A 20628-nucleotide genomic window follows, 5' to 3' on the forward strand; every position below is an offset into this window, starting at 1 on the left:
AGTGTTCTCTCCATACTGTCTCAAGCTGCAAACTCATTGTGTTGGGCTGAGACCTGAACAAAAGGCCCGGCTGGCCTGAAGTCTGTTCTGGAAGGCAAGCAAAGCAACTGGGGAAACTAAATGGGCCATTGCCTAGCAACCAGCACTGCTGTTCTCTTCTGCACACAGGTGACTCAACAATATGGCAATGGCAAAGAGGCACTTGCACTCATTTACTCACTGGCCAAACTGCTGTCCTGATTTGAGGCTTTTTATCTCCACCCGACTGTAAGCAGAAGGCTGCAGCTCTAGAGACTTGGACTTGTTCTGTCTGCTCTAGAAGCCTGGCCACTGGTTCCAGCCCAACAAAACCAAGGCCCCTTGCACGTAGGGATAATTCTCTGTGTAGCTCTCATTGCCTCTGCAAATGCACATTCTTTCACAGTGGCAACACAACATTCACACAGCGGTTTTCCCCACTGTTTTTTTCTCAGGGCCCTGAAACTGCCATCCACCCCCCCCCCCACACACACACACACCATACCAGTACAGGGCTTCTTCAAGCTCAAAACAAAATTCTTTGCTCTCTACAGTGCAATCATGATTCACTGCCATGATCAACTAGTTCTTCTGATTCCCCCCTCTATTTGTTAAAAGGAAATCTCGAGCTGTTTTCATTACAGAGATATAATTGCTACACTTTCTCCCTTATATGTCCACAAGGAAAGAGCCTGAGACTTTAAAGAAAATGAAATTTGGGAATTCATAAGAGCCAGGAGACTTTGGTAAGACACGGTGGCTGTATGGGCCGAGCCAAGAGAAATGATACCAATGTGAGTGGAACCTTCAAAAAGCCACAGGACATGTAAAGATGCTTTTGATAGCAATAAAAACTCATCAAATCAGGTTTGGAAAAGTCTGCATCAAACAAGAAAATGGATAACTACATAACACTGGCATATTGATCCTCTGCCACCCCCCAAAAAAACCTGTTGCAGTTTGGATGCTAAACTGGAGCAAAACCTCTCTATAGGAACATCTGCAGGATTATCATCCCAGTGCTCAACTGTAAAGCATATCAGAGATCACTGACTGGGTCGACAGCTTCTCAATATTTTCATTAACAGTGTTGGGGGGGGCAGGGTGCCATAGATGGAGGACACAGCATCAAGAAAGAACACATTTTTCACTCTTTCACCCACATAATTTTCCAATGCAAAGTCATTTATCTTCCCATAATAAGGAAAAACAAACTTTCCCCCCAGATTACCACCTACAGAGTTATTATTAAGGGAAAAGGGAGATCCAGTCATGTAACCGAGCCCCAAAATTATTCAGTCAGCCTGCACCTTGGATTCACAGCATACACTATGCCTTGCAGAGAAGAAATGCAGACATAAATGGGCTGATGATTAATGTGAAGTGTGCAAGGGATGTGATGTACAACAGAGGTCTTTGCTTACTCCCCATCCTGAGACTCTCCCTGGTTTTTCTTCAGCTTCTCTCTCCGCACTGTTTGTACTGATGCCGTTTACTTTCTCCGGACTTGGAGGATCAGTCGACTGTCTTGTCAAAGCCAACAAGGGGGGCTTTTCACTCCTAAGAGATGAGATTAGGAGAGAGTAAGTAAGTGAAAACAAAAACAAAGGAATAAAGCAGTTATGATAAGGAGTGGGGAAGAGATGTTAAGTGAAGGACATGCTTCTCTTTACTTCCCATTTAACTTTTGCCCATCTGGCAGAGAGAAAGCTACTGATTGCACTACAGGGAGAGCGAGAGAGAGCATGGATGAAAAAGCATGAAGCTGCCCTGTACGGAATTGAGATCAGTATTGTCTTTTCAACTGGAGAGGCCAAGGCAGGGGTAGTCAAACCGTGGCCCTCCAGATGTCCATGGACTACAATGCTAGCCGGGGCTCATGGGAACTGTAGTCCATGGACATCTGGAGGGCTGCAGTTGGACTACCCCTGGGCCAAGGAATGAAACTGAGACCTTCTACGTGAAAAGCAGATGCTCTTCCACTGAGCCACAGCCCCTCCCCAGCCCTTTTTAAAAAACTACAGTACTTTCAAAAAACCTACAGAGGAAGGTTTATGTTAATCTTTTGTATAGCGTGTTCTGAAACACTGAAGCTTTAACATTTTTCAAATTTTTCAAAATTTTTTCTACTGCCTTTAAATTAACAACAGGATGACTTGAAGAAATCTAACAACAGGCGAGGCTCTTCTGGACATGGCAAAAGCTGCAGTTGCTTAATTTCTGCATGAAACCCTCATGCTATAGGGACAGTAAAAAAAGACAACAGCAATTATACATTCAACATAACCCCTACTAACTGCAGAGGGAGATCTTATACAAATTTCAGGTAAATAGAGTTTATATTCAGCTCAGAATCTACTTCTGGCACAGAAACAAGCATGAGACATTCAACAATACCTCAGCAGCTGCTGGAGCTGGGTCCAGCTCTCCTTGACATCTTGGTGCTTGAGAGAGACTCGTGCTATCAGGCTGGGATGCAGGCTAGTCAGCTGAGACACAGTGACATCCAGCATCTGGAAATGCAGAAGAGGTACCCAGTGAGGAGGTCAGCTGGTCATTCAGCCTAGATCAAGCCAGAACCATCTGTGACCACCCAACTTAGCATACCGCATCTACAATATGTATTTGACAAGGTTGCCAACAAAAACAGAACATAAGAAGAGCCTTGCTAGATTAGACCAATGGTTCCCCTAGCCCAGTATCCTGTCTCACACAGTGGCCAATCAGTCCCTCTGAATGGCCAGCAACAGGGCATAGAAGCCAAGGCTTTCCCCTGATGTTACCAGAGGATTAGTGGCTCTGAATGTGTTTTTCAAAAGCAAAAATATACAACTTTACATAGAGAAAGATTAAAATGTGTTATTCCAGAGGATGTAGTGATGGCCACAGGAATAAACAGCTTTAAAAGGGAATTAGTTAGATTCACGGAGGGTAAATCTCTCAATTATTAGCCATGGTGACTGAGGAGAACTTCCATGTTCCAAGACACTAATCCTCTGGCAAAGGATCTCAAACGACGACTTCTCCCTGTTATTTTTATGACATTGCTTGGGGGAGGTGCAGCTCTCTACTTACCATGACCTGGCTGGCAATGTCTCTAACATCTAGGTCAAGGTTAGGCTCAGATTCTCTTCGCTTCTCCACTCCACACAGATTCCTCCACTACAACAAAGGAATAGAAGCTGATCACAGGAAGGCATGGGGCCATACGGCTTTAGTGTGGTAGCATTTGCCACCTATGCTTACACCATGGGGTAACCCTAGACAGAGCATCCTAGGATCTCCCCAAACGTATAGCTATCCAAACAATTCTTTATTTATTTGTAAAACACAGATATCCTGCATTTTTATATGTTATGAATTTACAAAAGGTGGTCACATTTTCACAAGTCAAAGCACAAAATTTAAACACAAACCCTGTCACTAAAATCGGATCCAAGGTCTTATCTCTAAAAGACAAACATAATTTATTTCATGTGCCACGAAAAAAAGAAAACAGGAGAGAGAGTCAAATGGATGGGTATCAGAAGGAAGTCCTTAAATTTGGGCACCACCACTGATAAGCCTCTGTTCATAGTTGCTGTCTGCCTTACTTCAGATGGACAGGCCATGGGGATGAAGATCGCAACACATCTAAAGGTTCATGTGGGAGAAGGGAGCCATTCAGATCTCTTGGATCGTGGGTTATTTAGGACTAAAAATCAGCACAAACATCTTGAATTGCACTCAGATATCAACTACAGAACCAGGGGAAGAGCTTTCAGCAGTGCTGTGATGAACTCAGAGCAGCAAAGTCTGATTAACAATCTGAGTGCTGCATTCTGGTCTTCGTCTGTGTTGTTGGGACCTCACTCTATGAAGCCCACACAAGACAACAAATTAGAAAATGGCAAAAATGTTTTAATGCTGAATAGTTTACTGATGTAATTTCATTGTATTCATCTTTTTGATGGATTGCTATGGTTATCAGGCAACTTTACAAGGGACATATTAAAAAACTTAAACTATGGGCTTTTACTTCTTAGAAACAAGGAAAATAACAGCATGGCCAAAGATGACAATATATAAGAGAAAATTAAACAACATTTATAGCACTCTCAGGAACTGGGAGCTATTAGAATACATTCCATTATGCGATAAAACCTCCATAACCTCAATGATAAGAACCCAAAACCTACCAGATTTACTCAATTTCCCTATTTAAAAGTTACAATCTGTAATCTGCAAGCTTTGCCTGAAGCAGGGCTCTCTGTAGTGGTCGTATTCTACTACATCAAGAACACAATTTTAACTAATACAAGTAAAAATACACTATACATTCACATCCTGTATATCAGTGGTCCCCAACCTGCGGGCCGCGGCCCGGTGCCGGGCCGCGAAGGCCATGGCGCCGGGCCGCGGCTCCCTCTCCCCACCCCCCCACAGTAAAAAACTTCCCAGGCCGCAAGCTTGCGGCCCGGGAAGCTTCTTACTGTGGGAGGGCGGGGAGAGGGAATCAGGGCCGGGCCGCGCGCCGCAAGCGCAGCCCAATCAGCGGGCGTGGTCCGTGCGGGCGTGGACCGATGCCCTGCCGGTCCCCAGCCTCAGAAAGGTTGGGGACCACTGCTGTATATGATATACAGACAAATCCCGTATGGAAAACCTAGAGAATCCTAAAAGTGATGTAGGAGAACACAGGAACAACATTGTTCATAACCAAACAGGAACACCTTTGGTCAAGCGTTACTAGCAGAAGTTCCTGTTTAAATTTGGGGCAATAAACACTGTTACTTAAAAAAACTTTTACTACCTGCGTTCTGAGACTGAATTATCACTAGAGTAGTCATAAGATTGGAACTTCACCCTTTTCTATAAAAGACACTGATTCAGAATAGTGATTCACCACAATTCACAGCCATATTCCCATAATACTCTATAGGTGCCATCCACATTAAATAGGGTAATGGCAAGACTGCAGGTTTCAGTTTAGGTTCAACTTCTGTAGAATAGAGATTCCATTTACTCTGCAGCCAGACATATTGCTGTTGGGTAATTATGCATTAACTAGAAGATTTAAACTATCTACTTATTGCAATTCAAATATTGTGGTGCACAAATTCTTATGAAATTTACCAAAACAGCTTCAAGCCGCTGCATTTTGCATTATACGAAACACATTCTCATAATTTTTACAGAATTACCATCTGAATCTTCGGTACCTTTGCATGGATGGCCTCTAGAAGTACATCTGCTTGCTGGAGGAAGGCAGCAGCCTCTAGAGCCAGTTGCAGCATCTCATGATGCTCCTTCAGCGTCCCTTGGAGACGCAGCCACCTGCAAAGAGAAAGGGGGCAAGACAAATTCAACAGAGGTAGCTGGAAAGCAGGCAGGCAGCCTCAGTCAACCCACCCCCAAAAGGAACATAGTCACCATGTCCCAGCATAACCTGATGCAAGCCACATGCCACGTCTTGTCCCCTCCACCAGTGTCGGCCACACTCACATTTTATTGATGTGCTTGCGCCGAGCCACAATGTTCCTGCTCTCACTCTTCCCTTGTTTCTCAAGCTTGTGAGCCAGACTGTTCATCTCCTCATGCAAGATCTGGAATCGCTGCTCCTCCTGGGTCAAATGAGAAGGGCAGGTATAAGGAGTTGAAACTTGCTTTCCACCAAAGGCATGGTGAATAAAGAGACCTCAATGATCAGAAGCAGTAAACCTCTGAAAAGCACTACAATACCTGTGAAGGCCTTGGCTTCCGTGTCCTTTTTGTGGCCTTGGATGACTGCCTGGGAAAACCATGACTGCATGGGGGGTGGGGGTGGGGAGCATTCTGCAGCCATCACAGCTAAAAGGAGGACATCTCTCAGTGTGAATGTTGGGGAATTCCATGCCCAGCATCACACACAGTTCAGCTCTCCATGTGGGCAGCAGCTGTGGGATGGGATGGACTAATCTGGGCTACATGTCTGTGAACCTGGACATCTTGCAGATCTTTCCAATCAAATTGCAACCTCCCCAGGCATGCAGCACTGTCTAGAAACAGCCATCAGCACACAGTTGAGAGACCTAACAAGCCAGTTCTTTGGTCCTCACCTGCTTTAAATCAAGGATCCGTCGCGTGAGCTGGATCTTGTCTGTATTTTCATGCAGCAGAGCTGCTAGCAAAGGTTTCTCTTCCTAAAAGATATAACATAGGTGGTTTAGGTTGAGAGGCTCCAGAAGTCATAGTGGCAAGTTCCACGGCATCTATTTTGAAGCATTTTCTTTATTTACAGGTTTTTCACCCCACCTTTCTCCCCAGGTTTGGCTGAGAGCAGGTGACTGACTCAAGGCAATCTTCCAGGGCAGAGTGGAAATTCAGCGCTGGGTCACACACGTTCTAGTCTGACATTCTAACTACGACACCACACTGGATCTCCAGTCATAAATCTCCCAACACAGAGGTGGATGGATGACCCCCTTAACCCCTGAGAAATGTTGATACTTTACAAAATTATTTTTTGCTTTCCTCAGCATTCCAGGAGTCTCTACCTTGAAATTCTGCTTTAGATGAAAATAGGTGGCAACTGGTGGCTGGTACTTCAAGAACTTGGTTGGCTCCCAGTTGAATTCCGGATTAAGCTTAAGGTTTTGGTAATCACCTTTAAGGCCATACGCGGTCTGGGCCCAGTGTATCTGAGAGACCGCCTCCCTGCCTATACCCCCAGAAGAGCTCTACGCTCCGCCACCTCCAACTGGCTACGGATCCCTGGCCCTAAAGAGGCACGTCTGGCCTCAACAAGGGCCAGAGCCTTCTCGGTCCTGGCCCCCACCTGGTGGAATGAGCTCCCCGAAGAGATCAGGGCCCTGCCGGAACTTCCACAATTCCGCAGGGCCTGCAAAAAGGAGCTCTTCCACCAGGCATTTGGTGGGGTCGACTGAGCCATAACACCTACAGGTGCCCCCCAGACTGAGGGAACGAACCGACTGAGGGATTGTCAAGTTATTGTTGAAGTGCCGTTCTAATTGTTCCAGTTTATATGTTGTTGTTATTGTTATATTGTTATATTGATTTTGATATTGATTTTGATAGTGTTCTATGTGAATGTTGAAAAATGTTTTATGTAAACCGCCCAGAGCCGTAGGGAAGGGCGGTATAAAAATCTAAATCTAAATAAATAAATAAATAAATAAATAAAAACTACTCTCCAATGCTGAACTTGATTATTATTGTTATTATGTATTTAGATTAGATTGTAGACCCCCCCTCTCTGAAAACACTCCCACTTCTTTCAAAGCCTACTATTCTCACTGAGACTCCGGGCAGCTTACAAAGTAGGAAAAGCAATTCAATCAGATAGCAAAGACCCCTAATAAACAGTGCAGTAGAATTAGGCTTAGAGAACTGGAAAAACAACATGTTTAAGACATGACATACTATGATAGACTCCTTTAACCTCATTGCTTAAGAGCAAATATTGTGGTGTTTAGAAGAAAATATATACAAACATTTTACTGTAATTTTTAAAAATTAAGTGACCCAACATGACTAGCAGAATAGCTGCAGATGTTGCAGTGGAAAGAAAGGCTCTTGCCTTCAGCTTCATCTATAGTGAGCACAACAACATTAGAGAAGGAACATGGATCCGAACAGAATCCCAAGTGACCTTGTCAATATAATAAACTGCTGACCTTCAACGGAGGGTTTACTTATGAATAGCATATAGGGGACCCACCTCATGGGCACAAAAGTGAGCTATTCACTCATGCACCCTCTCCCGCATGCAGCCTCCCACCACTGATGTTATCTGTAATGAGAACCGAGGACCACTGGCACAGGCAGTGCTTGCATTGACATGCTGCATGCCAGCCCCCAGTTTGTGAGAACGGGGTGTACTAGTCACAGGAAGGCCACCCAAGACCAAGGCTGTTGCTCTGAAGGAAAGCTTTTGTGCTCAAGCCATATGGGAGTGGGAGGACACTGAGCCAGGAGTTGCTTGCCCACCTGCAGCATTGTAGGGAAAAGAAACACATGAGAGGAGTTGGATTTACAACCATTCCACCTTTGGAACCATTCTTATCCTTTGGAACTGAGAAGATGTTCTCTTCTTCTTCTTCTTCTTCTTCTTGTAACTTATTGTGCTTTCTGGTGGGAAAGGGCCAGCTTGGACAAAAGGTCTGTTCCCAGGGAAAACACTAGCAGAGACTTGTTGCCATGGCAAAAAAGTAACTTTGTCTGCCAGTGAATACTATGTGCTTATCTGTCAATTTATCTTATCTGAATTCAATGCTGTCCACCTCTCTCTTCCTCTTGAACAATGGGCTTATAGGTTTTAAGCTTGCCTTTAGCAGTTTTGTTGCCACTGGATTCAAACGTGCCATTATTTTATTTCATTGTATGTTATTGTTGGATTTTATATTTGCTGTTTGTCATTCCAAGGGATGTAACAGTTGATAAGAGGTATATAAATTGCATCCATCAAATAAACAAATAGCAACTTCAACCACAGAGCATTTTCCTTTCTATTTCAGTCGTGTCCCTATCCTGTACAGTCCTGCTAAAACCTTCTGAACTCTACATGCCCTTCCTTTTTCCAATCACAGGCTACTTCAGCTACTCATAATGAAATTTTGTATTCTGGAATTTCCAGAATTGCAAGATAGAAGAAATTAAAGGGCACCTTATTTGACCACTTGCAAAAAAGGCAAGACCACCAGCCACTCATGCAAAAGTGATGAATCGAACAACACATAAACATACACACAGAAATCCTCAGGGTTTCTGCAAGATTGGCCAGGAAGAAAGCTTTTTTCCAGCTCTGAATATGGTTATCATTCAGACTGCTGAAAATCCATCCATGGAATCAGCTTGAAAGACACTTGCTGAGGAAGTTGAGGTAAAACTCAAGACCACTCTTACAATTTAAGCCCCCCCCCCAGCAACATCCCATTAAAGAGAGAGAAAATAGGCTCAGTATTCAGAAGAAAAACCCTTTCTGGTTCCAGTGGGCCATCCCTGAGAGACCAGAATAAAAATCAAACCTCTTTGTTTAGCCAGGCTCGAGAGAAGCCACAATGAATCCCATTATCTCCAGCCTAATTTATTCCTGACATGTACCTTCCGCCTGATCCAAGCTTCCAGTTGCTCAGCTTTTTGGTTGAACTCTTGTAGGTTTCGCAGCCCGCCTGTGGCTTTGCTCTGATTTGCTGCCATCTGCTTCAGCAGCTGCCACTGCTCTCGCAGAGCTTGCAGCTGTCTCCTCGTTGTCTCTGCACTGGGAGTGGACTGAACCAGGAGTTGCTCCCCCATCTATGACATTGTTGGGAAAGAAACATGTTAGAGAAATTGGATTTACAACCATTCCACCTTATCAAAGCACTGACAGGGAACTGAGGCATGCATAAAATGGGGGAAACGCAGAGATCCACCTATAGGTGGCCACATCTGACCAGCTACAGGAGAATGAACAGTTAGTCCTGTGGGACTACAGTTCAGTACTTGGAGTGACAGAAGAAGAAGAAGAAAGAAGAAAGAAGAAAAAAGAAGAAAAAAGAAGAAAAAAGAAGAAAAAAGGTGGAAGAAGAAGAAAAAGAAGAAGAAGAAGAAGAAGAGAAAAGCTAGTTTTTTTGACCCCACATTTTACTACCCAAAGGAATCTCAAAGTGGCTTACAATCACCTACTCTTCCTCTCCCCACAACAGTCATCCTGAGAGGTAGAAGGGGCTGAGAGAGCCCTGACAGGACTGTTCAGCAAGAACAACCCCAAGAGAACTGTGACTGGCCCAAGGCCACCACGCTGGCTGCACTTGGAGGAGTAGGGAATGAAACTCAGTGCTCCAGATCACTGCTCTTAGCCACTACACCAAGATGGCTCTCAGAAGGCTGGAAAGGGCTTAGGGCTTGTCCAGAGACTTTAATGTACCTGGTTTAGTTTGATCATGGTGTTCTCAAAGTCCTTCATGTCTCTTTGCAACGTTTGAGCCACTCGCTCCCATTCCTGAATACTGCAACCATCCTTCAGGTCCTGGAGTTTCATTTGCACCCACTTTTCAGCCTGTAACACACAGAAAAAGGCCATTACACTGCCCGGATTATCTGCCCTCCGTTCAATGCCATTGGGAAGCAGGACTTTGTTTTCTTACATCTCCTAATGGACAGCCGACCTGACTGCCCCCTGGGTACATTCACCAGTTGTTAGGAAGCAGTGATGATCTGACTCAAGCAGAGTCATCTTAAACTCAACCCTTCCAAGACAGAGGCCCTGAGGCTGGAGAGGAAGGGTTCAGATCAGGAAGCCTAGATGATGTGCAGTTGGATATCACACTTCTAGCCAGGAATCTGGGGGAGACCTTTGATGCCTCCCTTTCTACAGAAGCTCAGGTCATGAAGGCAGCCAAGCTGACATTTTTCCACCTATGCCAAGCAAGGCTACTAGTGCCCTACCTGGCCCCAGAACACCTAGCCCCTGTGATCCATGTGATGGTCATCTCAGAACTTCTGTAACTCGCTCTATGCTGGCCTACCCTTATTCTTTACCTGGAAGTTGCAACTGGTACAAAACGCAGCTGCGAGGGTCCTCACTGGAACATCATGGAGGGCCCATATGCAGCCTGTGCTGCAGCAGCTGCATTAGTTGCCAATGGTGTTCCTGATAAAGTTTAAGGTACTGGTTTTGACCTTCAAGGCCACTTATGGTCTGGGTCCAGCATACCTGAGGGACTGCCTATCTCCTTATCCCTCTAGCAAGGCATTACACTCTGCGAATCAGAACAGGTTAGCGGTCCCCAGCCCAAGAGAGGACTGCCTGGCCTTTAGCAGGGCCGGGGCCTTTTTGGGTGGCCACTGCTGGAGGGCTGAGGCTGGGAAGCCTGCTGTATGGAAGTCCCACTGCAGCTGCACTTTATCTGTGGGCTGCTCTAGGAACTGAAAAACCACATAAAGATAGGATAGAAACCACCCTCGTGGAAACAACCAAGGATGGGATAGAAATCAGTAAGACAGAGTGCTCAGTGTCCTGCATCTGTTAAGCGAGGAGATGAAATACTAGCTCTAGGCTAGTTCACAGGTAATATCAAAGTTGGGAATATTGCAACAAAGTGATGAGACAATGCTGAGAAGATTGTTAGGGTAAGAGAGAGCGACTGGCCCAAGCTCTCCCAGGAAGCTTCCCGAGCAGTATATGGATCCGGGGTCAGACCCTCCTTGTCCTCGACAAACACTCTAAATGCTGGACCACACTGGCTCTCAAGTGATGAAAAGTCTTTTGTCTTGAGAACAACTAGACCTCTTTCATGGGCTTTATTTTATGCCCCCTTCCCCTCAAAGAGGAGGGGAAAGATATTAGATGTTTCTGTGGGCTGACCCTCTCCTATGGCTTTCTGTACTAGAACAGGCTGCCAAGGATGATCTCACACCATAACAACAGCTTCTCTCTAGCCAAAGAACCTTGACTCCTTCCGTTTGCATGTCCCTCTTGCGCTAACAGAGGAAAGGCCTCTGGCAAAGAAACACTGCTCTCTTTTTCTATTTTGGTTCTGGAAATAAGAGTAGGACATGGCCTTTTGCTGCCTTGTTCTACAGACTTCTATGACAATGAAGCCAATTTCTTCTTTTTCCAAAGGGGAAGATTTACCTGCATCACATCACAGCTGAACTGGGCTACAAGAGGACTGTGCTGAGAAAGGTTTGCCAGCTCTGTGTTGCTCTGGATGTAGGGCTTCAACCCCACTACCCCACTTTCCTCTGTGTTCTTGACAATCTGTTTCCAGGGAGCTGAAACAGCACATCCTGCAATCTAGGGAGGATACAGAAAGAATGTTAGCTTGCCCAGACTGAGCCAGAAGCAGAAATGTCCTTACAGATATTTAGTATTAACACTGATCTGGCTAGGATATAAAATTGATTCCACTGGAGCCTTAGTGTCCCATCCCTAAACGTACGGGTTGCTGTGAAGTTATAAGCATTAGCATGGGGAAACACAGATTGCCTTACTACTCTATCTTATCACTATTACACACCAGGAATATTTTTAACCTTTCAATTAAAAGATGCCTTAGTCTCACTGCACATGGTTCCCTATATACTTGATGCTTTCCTAGAAATATCTGAGTGTATAGCTGAGGCCATCCACTAGCCATGGGATCAGTGAACCTTCATTCTGAGGCCATATCTGAAAGGTGAAGTACAAGGTGTTCTCAAACCCATGCTCAAAGATGATGGGGCTGACCACAACAAGCTGCCGTCCTAGACTGTAACAAGGTCACCCCTGAGATGTACTGCTGAAAATTTTGGGCCATCACCTAAAAGAGGGCTAATTACTACCAGGCACTAGTCACCTCATTTCGAGAAGAGGCCTTCTGCTGTATTAAACATGCTATCAAATGTGTGCATAGTGGGGTCATTTCACAAGGGAGTGTCTGCTGGCGGAATGTAGCACCAAAGGGGCCATAGCTGTGCAGGTGACAGCACAGACCTGGAGGCCACCAATTCTGCTGCTGGTGGTGAATGTGGTGAGTTGACTACTGATGGCCTTGCTGGACAGCAGGAGCTCATTTCAGTAAGATGTCATTTATTGCCACCAAACCTCCCCATTTTAAGGAAGTGCAGCACAGCCTGTTTCTATCATCATATGATAGAATGCTCAGTGATAAAGGGATCGGAAATGAAAGGGATGGAATTGGGAAAAGTAGAATCCTTGCCTTACTCAGTGCTCTGAGGCTGGGATGCCCCAAGCTTCCACCTTGCCATGCAAACACTTACCATGCCACAAGAGGCACTACCCCTAAATAACCTCTCTGCATTTGATGAAGCAGTGGAAACCACCACCTCCAGGACCAGGCAGCAGTGGGGTACAGATTCCTAATTATGGGCTAAAGCAGGGGGCCCCATGCTGGAGAAGCTTTGGTAAGTGATTGGGAAGTCTGGAACACATGACAGGCCTCAACATTTCCTCAGATTCTCCAAGGGGGTTAGGTATGGTGTAGAGTTGTGCTGGGGTGGGACCCAGTCTTCTGCCAGCTGTTAGTGCCCCAGAAATCTTGGAGGGAGGCCCATGATAACTTGTGCGGTGGGCACCAGGGCTCCAGGAACACCTTAGCATGCATCCTGACTCATTCTTCTGGCCCTCGGTGATCCAGGATGTGTGGAATGTCTGGTGAGCCTGGACCATGTGCCAAGCAGTCTCTGCTCATCTCCCACTTTGGGTCCCCCTCTGTCACCACTTCCTGTCATTCAAACATCTGTTCAGTGAATAGCCAAGGACTGAACCCCCAGGGGTTCCCAATATTTGTTGGCCCTCAGGGACTACTTCCTACCCTAAGGCCATCATGTTTCACAATGTGCACACCACAGGTGAGGCTCAGGCACTACGATACTTTTCCTCCGAAGCTGGATCCTCAAGGAACTCTTCACAGTTTGGACAGCTCCATTTTCAGCAGTGCTGATGAAGCAGTTATGTTAAGCCTTGGGCACTTGCCAAATCTTCACTACCAAACAACTGAATAGTTTAATTAGACCTTGAAGATGATGTTGCACAAGTACATCTATGAGCAGATGAGTCAATAGGACTCTCTTAGATCCTCTATTGTTTACTTTTGGGGACCGCCCCCAAGTATCCAACTTGGTTTGCCCAATTTGAGCTGAAGTATGACCAAAAGGGAAAGCTAATCAAGGGATTCTTGACAGGGAGAAACACTCCTGACAGAGTATTTGTGACAACTACAAGACCAGTTAGCTAGTGCCCAAGTACATTTATGACTCTTGTCATGAAAACAGTAATTAAGAAATGGTGTCCAAAAAGAGGCCATTCGCCACCTAGAGGAAGCACAGAGTCATAAAAGACCACTATGATCAAGACATACGTTTCTAGTCCCTCACTGTTAGTGACAAAGTTTACTTTTATTAATTTACTTTTGTCATATAACTTTATTGTAGTCTTTTTCACTGAGGAAAATACATTGAGAGCGATTATCAGATGGTGCTTTGGAAAAGACTACAAATGAATTGAAAAAAAGAAATACAGACAAGTATCCTCTTTTTTCATTTGTATACTAGTTACATTTACTGTACTTTATTCAGCCCCTGTTCAGATTTCTTTGCTTCTTATGTATATACTGAACAGGCTGCTTGATTGTTTTTTGAACCATGACAGAACAGTGGAAGAAACTAAAATCAAATTCAGCTTCCGTTTGTGGGGATTTTTAAAAAAAATTAATCTCCTGTTTGGTCATTGGCAGAAATAAAAATTTACCTTTCTGTCCATTATTGAATTAGAATTCTCACCCTGAGATAAGAGTATCTCAATTCTAATAAAAAAAGAAACCTCCTGTTTTAGATATAGTATGATGATATTTCTTGAACAATTCATGGTCCTTATCTTGCTTATTAAGAAAGGCAATCAGCTCTCTTCTATAAAGGTCATCATTTTTATATGAAACCCTAAAAATAACATCTATAGAGAGACAATTAATGGGTGGCATCAGTAAAATAGGATTCTTTTTGCTTGGGCTGCAATTCTCGAACAAGGCTACTCCACAGGGATTCACAGTCTTCTGGCTAATATGGTCTGTAAGGATAACTGGGAATGTATGTTTACTACATGCTGGACCCACCTAGGCTGGACCTACCCAGCAACTGTCCCCACATTTTTTGCACTGTTGGAAACCATGCTGGCCCCACTGACCCCATACAGTCAGGGAGAATTGGCACCTCATCCACAGGAACTGCATATCATTTAAAAAAAAAGTTTTGAGCCATAATGCCCCAGAAATCTCTATGGTGCACCAACAACTTAAGCTATTTTAAAATGCCTGGGAACATCCTATTACATTTGCTGTCTGTGAAGAAAGACATTCTGAAAGACATTCCCTTTAACTGCTGAATTCAAACCCAAGCCTGACCATTTTCTAGAAATGATGCAAGATTTCCTTACATCAGTTGGCTTTGGGTGGTTCTCAGGTTTGGAGAAGGAAGGTTAAAGCTGGATGGTTTAAAAAATTGTATCAAAGAAAAAAGGTTCAAGTTACGTTTTTAAGAAATTGTAACGAGCTTTGCCTTGAACCTCTGGAAAGGGTTGGACTGTAAATCAAATTTAACAATAAAAAAGCCAGCCAGGGGAAACATCAGGACTGAGATGTTTTGGTGAAGAGAACCTCACATTCCCCAAATAATTAATATCTGACAAGCTTCCTGATATATTTCCATACATGTTTGAATTCAGCTTTCTGCAGGTCACAGCCAAACTAGACATGTCAGGAGAAGCCAAATATACTGCTCACCCATCGGCCTCATTCACATATGAGCTGCTGGTAGAGACCCAGGCCCTGATGGAGTCCCCATGATTCCACAGGGCCTGTAAAACAGTGCCCTTTCACCAGGTCTACGGCTGAGGACAGGGCAGTTTAGATCACCACTACACTGGGCCTCCCTCCCTCCCTCCTCTATTCCCCTAGTTTGCCCTTCCTCCCCCACAGCATGGGCTCCCCTGCACACTCACCCACTCCCATCAATGTGGCTGGGAAAAGCGGGAGGGGGGGAACTGCCAGGAAGATGGTGGTGACTGAACAAAACGGTGGTACGGCAGGAGGAAAAACATTTGTAGTATGATAAACTTTAATAACTTTTATTGTATGTAGCGGGGAGGATGCGGTCAATAAACTTAAAACGTAATATAGTAATAATAAAGTGGAAAATGAATGAAGATCTAACATTTGTATCAAAAGGAGTGTGCAGGGGAGGGGAGCTGAAGCTTCTACCACTCTTCTCCTTCAAGAGCCTTCTCTCGAAGCCTGGCTTCAAAACTGAAGTGGGCCAGGCTATTTGAGAAGGGCGAGTGAAGTGAAGCAGTGGTTTGTGTTGGAAAAGGCAATGTCTGGTGTACAAAGAAGAAGAGAAGAAGACCCTCCAGGGGGCAGCAAGAAGACTGTTAGAGAGGATAGTGCGGTCAGCACCTTCTCTCCCGTTAAGTGTCATTCCTTGTCTGTCTCCAGATTGCTACTCTTAGGGGCAATATCCTGCTTCTTCTCAGAAGCCACAGTCCCTCTCTCTCTCTCTCTCTCTCTCTCTCTCTCTCTCTCTCTCTCTCTCTCTCTCTCTATTAGGCATGTAGTCAGCTCCTGTCTCTGTCTCTGTCTCTCCTCTGCGCTATCAAGTATGGTAATGCCTTAATAAACCTTTACCTATTCTAAAATCAGGGTGTGCAACCTTACTCTGCTAACAGCTAACAGGGAGGCAGAGGAGTCAGCCCACCACACTCACATGCCTCTCTTGATGTTCAAAGCAGACTTCACCCCCGCTGTAAGAGACAGGCACAGGCATATAAAGCATGAATGCCCACATTATATCTAGTTTGCCTGATAGCCATGGAGCTCCTCGCTCTACACTGATTCCTCTGAGCAAGAGACTCTTCCAAGACAGTATGCCATCTCCTACATCACGGCCCAGGAATGTGCCCAAAAGGATATAATGAGCTGCCTGCACAAGCCTGAATCAATTTATTCTGCCATCACTCTTTGTCTGTTCAACTGTGGGGCTGTCTGTTGCACAGAGGTCCCTCAATGTTTTCCACTGTTCATTCATAAAAGGATCTGGTTAGTCATGAGATAATCAACCGTCAAGCTCAGCACTTATGCTCATGGCTGGTGGAACCAGGTTACAAATGCAGCTCCGCAGAAGTCCTTTCCCACCACTGCCACACAAAATGCTGGAAATCAAACCCGAGGCATCACACAAGCAAAACACGCACACCAAAGACTAAGAGGCTCCCTGTCTTCATCTCATGCCACTATCCTGCCCCACCACCCTCCCACAGGCACTGGAGAAAACAAACTGATTTTTCCTTCCTAATGAACTTTCTGCCCTCCAGCAAGAGGGTTTATGAACCAAAAGGCTGACTTCTGGACCTTGAAAGGCAGGGTCTGTGTGTTGGTTTGTAAGGGGGACAAACCAGGCAGCCATCTAGAGATTTTAAGTAACTCCCCGAATGAGAGAAATGCTGAATTTCCTCCAAGCTTTGTTTTTGTGCTCAGCAATGACGGCATGTTCTGTCACTGCTCCAAAGCAACTTCAGAAGTGGCCCCTTTCCAAGCTCAGCCCAAGGTCCAGCAAACGACAACGGAGGGCTAAATGTATAAACTATATATATCTCAAATCCCATAGCAGGAAGGGAGGTTAGAACTGACTGCACCTAAATTATACAGCACAGATCAAAAAGTATAACACTACTGTATGTATAGCAAGAATAGCACTTAAGACTTAACACAAGGTGATGCAGGTCAGGAAGACATGAAATAAACTGAACATTGCTCAGACATATTATGGCGCTAACAATAAAGTTTTGGCAGAAAAGGGTTGCAACTCAGAGAACAAAGTTCATGCTAGGGCACATCTACACTACAAATTTAACCTTGTTTCAATACATTTTGATGGTTTATTTTAGCTCACCTAAGGATCCCTGGAAACTACAGGTCTCTAAAAATGTGTGGGAGTTTGGGGCAGGGGGGAAAGGAAGGATCATGCAGAGATTTCTCAGCACTTTCACAGAAATGCAATTCAGTTCCCTAGAGGAAGTCCAAACGACTCCAGAGAAGAGTTTTGACACAGGGAGAGGTAGAACGTGGTCCAATACAGGAAGTGTTGAACAGAAACAGTTCACCCAGACCAGCAAGTTGCATAGAGTTGCCAGTGATGTTTTATGTCTCTCAACAGGCAACAACTAAGTCCAACATGTCTGCAGCATGCTGCAGATGGCAAGAATAGTTAATTTCTTAATAAAAGTCCAGCAGGAGTCCACATGAAGGTATTAAGGACAAGACATGTCAAGTAGGTAGAGGCAACCTAGATAATACATATTTGTGTCACAACCAAGAATAACACTCTCCACCCTAAGTCCTGTTCAATTCTGCATTGAGATAAGCCGCAGAACTCAACTCAAGCATAACCTAACTTTCTCCTATATTTTCCCCCAGAGCTTTCTCTTTGAGAGCCAGCTTGGTGTAGTGGTTAGGAGTGCAGACTTCTAATCTGGCACGCCAGGTTCGAATTTGAGCTCCCCCACATGCAACCAGCTGGGTGACCTTGGGCTCGCCACGGCACTGATAAAACTGTTCTGACCGAGCAGTGATATCAGGGCTCTCTCAGCCTCACCCACCCCACAGGGTGTCTGTTGTGGGGAGAGGAAAGGGAAGGTGACTGTAAGCTGTTTTGAGCCTCCTTCGGGTAAGGAAAAGCAGCATATATGAACCAACTCTTCTTCTTCTTCTTCTTCTTCATTTACCTTCTACCTGGCAGGATGGGGTGGAGTGGGACATGAACAAGAATGAAATTGTGCTAAGGTATAAAAAAGCCTTTCTCAATCTTTATACAATTGAGAAACCCCTGAAATAGTCTTCAGGCTTCAAGAAACCCTAGAAGTGATGTCACCAGGCCACACCTTCCTGCCATGCCCCCAACACTCCCCCAATACCAGTGGTCTACTCTGCTGGGCAGCAAACAGGGCTGGGGCAGGCTTCCACCACTCCATTGCCCCCTGCTACCCCCCAACGCAGTTAAGAAGGGGAGTTGGTCTTATACCCTGCTTTTCACTAAGTTAAGTTAAAATGAGAGTACTTACCTCTTCAGACTCTAGTCACTACCACATGCAATGAGCTTCAGCCAGCAAGAATTATTATGATTGGGGTCCCTCCTCTTTCTACCCCCTCCAGGCCTGTCATCGATCATTTTGGGAGGGGGTGGGCAGATTGACATAACCATATATGGCCACAGCATCTGATAATTTTTTCAATTAAAATATATTTAAAATAATTAATTCCCATCCAATTGGCAAAACCCTTCCATGGCTGTCAAAAACCCCCAGGGTTTTACAAAACCCCTGTTGAGAAAGCCTGGGATAAAGATCAAGAGACTGTTGTTTTTTGGGGGTAGGAAGCAGGAACTATACCCTGGCATCTTCCACTGGTTTGTGCTTTCAAGCATAGTTCCATGCCTCATTCAATTAGAAGGAGCAACTTTTGAAGAAGTAGAGTTGGTTTTTATCCCCTGCCTTTCACTACCTGAAGGAGTTTCAAAATGGTTGAATTAACTGATTGCCTTCCCTTCCTTTCCCCACAACAGATACTGTGTGAGGTGAGTGGGGCTGAGATGATTCTGACAGGACTGCTATATGAGAACAGCTGTAACAGGACTGTGACTAGCCCAAGGTCACCCAGCTGGCTGCATGTAGACCTTGGGCTCGCCACAGCACTGAGAAAATTGCTCTGATCCACCTCACAGGGTGTCTGTTGTGGTGAGGGGAAAGGGAATGCGATTGTAAGCCACTTTGAGACTCCTTCAGGTAGAAAAAGCGGCATATAAGAACCAACATTGAAACTCTGCAACTGCTGCTCTGCTAAAAACCCTGTTAAATGTCTGCAAAAGGAAGTTCTGTTTCAAAGAAATGAAAATTGCAGATGAGCACCATGTCTTTAATGACAAATGGACTACTGAGTTCTTCTTTGTTTTAAACAAGGATAGTTTGCCTGATATGTCTTGAAACTGTCTCAGTATTAAAGGAGTACAATATTAAAAGTCACTTTGAATCCTGTCACAAGAGCTACTCAATATATCAAGGAGAGGTGTGGGTAAACAAGATACTCTTTTAAAAAATCAATGTTTTTGCAGCAAAATAATTTTAGAAAGAATTTCTAATGTCTGCTGTGAGGGCTAGCTATCATGTTGCTAAATGTATTGCTGAGAGTGGTAGATCATTCTCTGATGGTGAATCTGTTAAAAAGGGCATAGTTGAAGCAATAGAGGAAATGTCTCCTGAGAAGGTATCTTGTGTGTCACCAGGCGTGTTGAAGAACTAGGAGAAGAGCTGCAAATGTCACTGGTTATCAAGGCAAAAAGTTTTTATTTTTTTTTATTTTTTGGCATTAGTTGAGAGCAATGACATTACAGACACTGCTCAACTACTAATTTTCATCAGGGGGATAGGTTCCAACTTCAGAATTACAGAAGAGTTGTGTGCACTGCATAGTTTGAAAGGCACCACAAATGCAGAAAACATATTCTTGAAGATGTGTAAATCAGTAAAAAATCTTGGTCTGAGTTGGGTTAAATGGAAAAGCATCACAGCTGATCATGCAAGAAATATGGTGGAATGTAAAACTGGTGTAGTTGCAAAAATCAATGAAGAGATATTGAAATTAAATGGTACAGTTCCCATGAAATTTCACTGCATCAGTCAGCAAGCCTTGTGTAGTAAGATTCTTCAGTGGGAAAGCATGATGCGTATTGTTATATCCAGCATTAATTACACCAGGCATTAATTACACCAGGTTTCAAAATTTCTCTCAGAGATAGATGCAGAATATGGGGATGTATTGTACCATGCAGAAGTCAGGTGGTTTAGCAGAGGCAAAGCCCTCAAATGTTTTTTCAGCCTTCATCATTAAACTTAATGAAAAAGGAAAAGGTCAAGAAGCACTTTCTGACCCTGAATGGATTTTTGATTTAGCTTAATGCATATCACAGAGAATCTGAACACTAAGGTTGCAAGGGAAAGGAAAGCTTGTGTGTGTCATGTATACTGAATTGAATGCTTTTGAAGCAAAAATAAACATTTTTGTGAAGCAAATTAGTGAAGGTAACTTTTCAAACTTCTCATGCTGCGAT

At 44.4% G+C, this 20628-nt stretch overlaps 1 protein-coding gene across 5 annotated transcripts in view; it reads right to left on the bottom strand.

Moving 5' to 3' along the window:
• The window catches only part of LOC143839818 (uncharacterized), a 71158-nt gene that overhangs the window by 30313 nt on the left and 20217 nt on the right, over window positions 1–20628 (bottom strand). For 3 of the 5 annotated variants that reach the window (XM_077342402.1, XM_077342364.1, XM_077342381.1), the window contains exons 4-12: window positions 11612–11773; window positions 9902–10033; window positions 9097–9288; window positions 6093–6176; window positions 5500–5618; window positions 5199–5331; window positions 3094–3180; window positions 2416–2531; window positions 1443–1578 (exon numbers count right to left, since the gene is read on the bottom strand). In XM_077342402.1, the coding sequence (XP_077198517.1) occupies window positions 1443–1578; window positions 2416–2531; window positions 3094–3180; window positions 5199–5331; window positions 5500–5618; window positions 6093–6176; window positions 9097–9288; window positions 9902–10033; window positions 11612–11773 (1161 nt within the window). The remainder of the gene's footprint in view (window positions 1–1442; window positions 1579–2415; window positions 2532–3093; window positions 3181–5198; window positions 5332–5499; window positions 5619–6092; window positions 6177–9096; window positions 9289–9901; window positions 10034–11611; window positions 11774–20628) is intronic. The other 2 variants (XM_077342370.1, XM_077342392.1) reach the window with 2 other exon arrangements.

Source organism: Paroedura picta, chromosome 1 (assembly GCF_049243985.1).
Source record: "Paroedura picta isolate Pp20150507F chromosome 1, Ppicta_v3.0, whole genome shotgun sequence".
NCBI classification, from domain to species: domain Eukaryota; kingdom Metazoa; phylum Chordata; class Lepidosauria; order Squamata; family Gekkonidae; genus Paroedura; species Paroedura picta.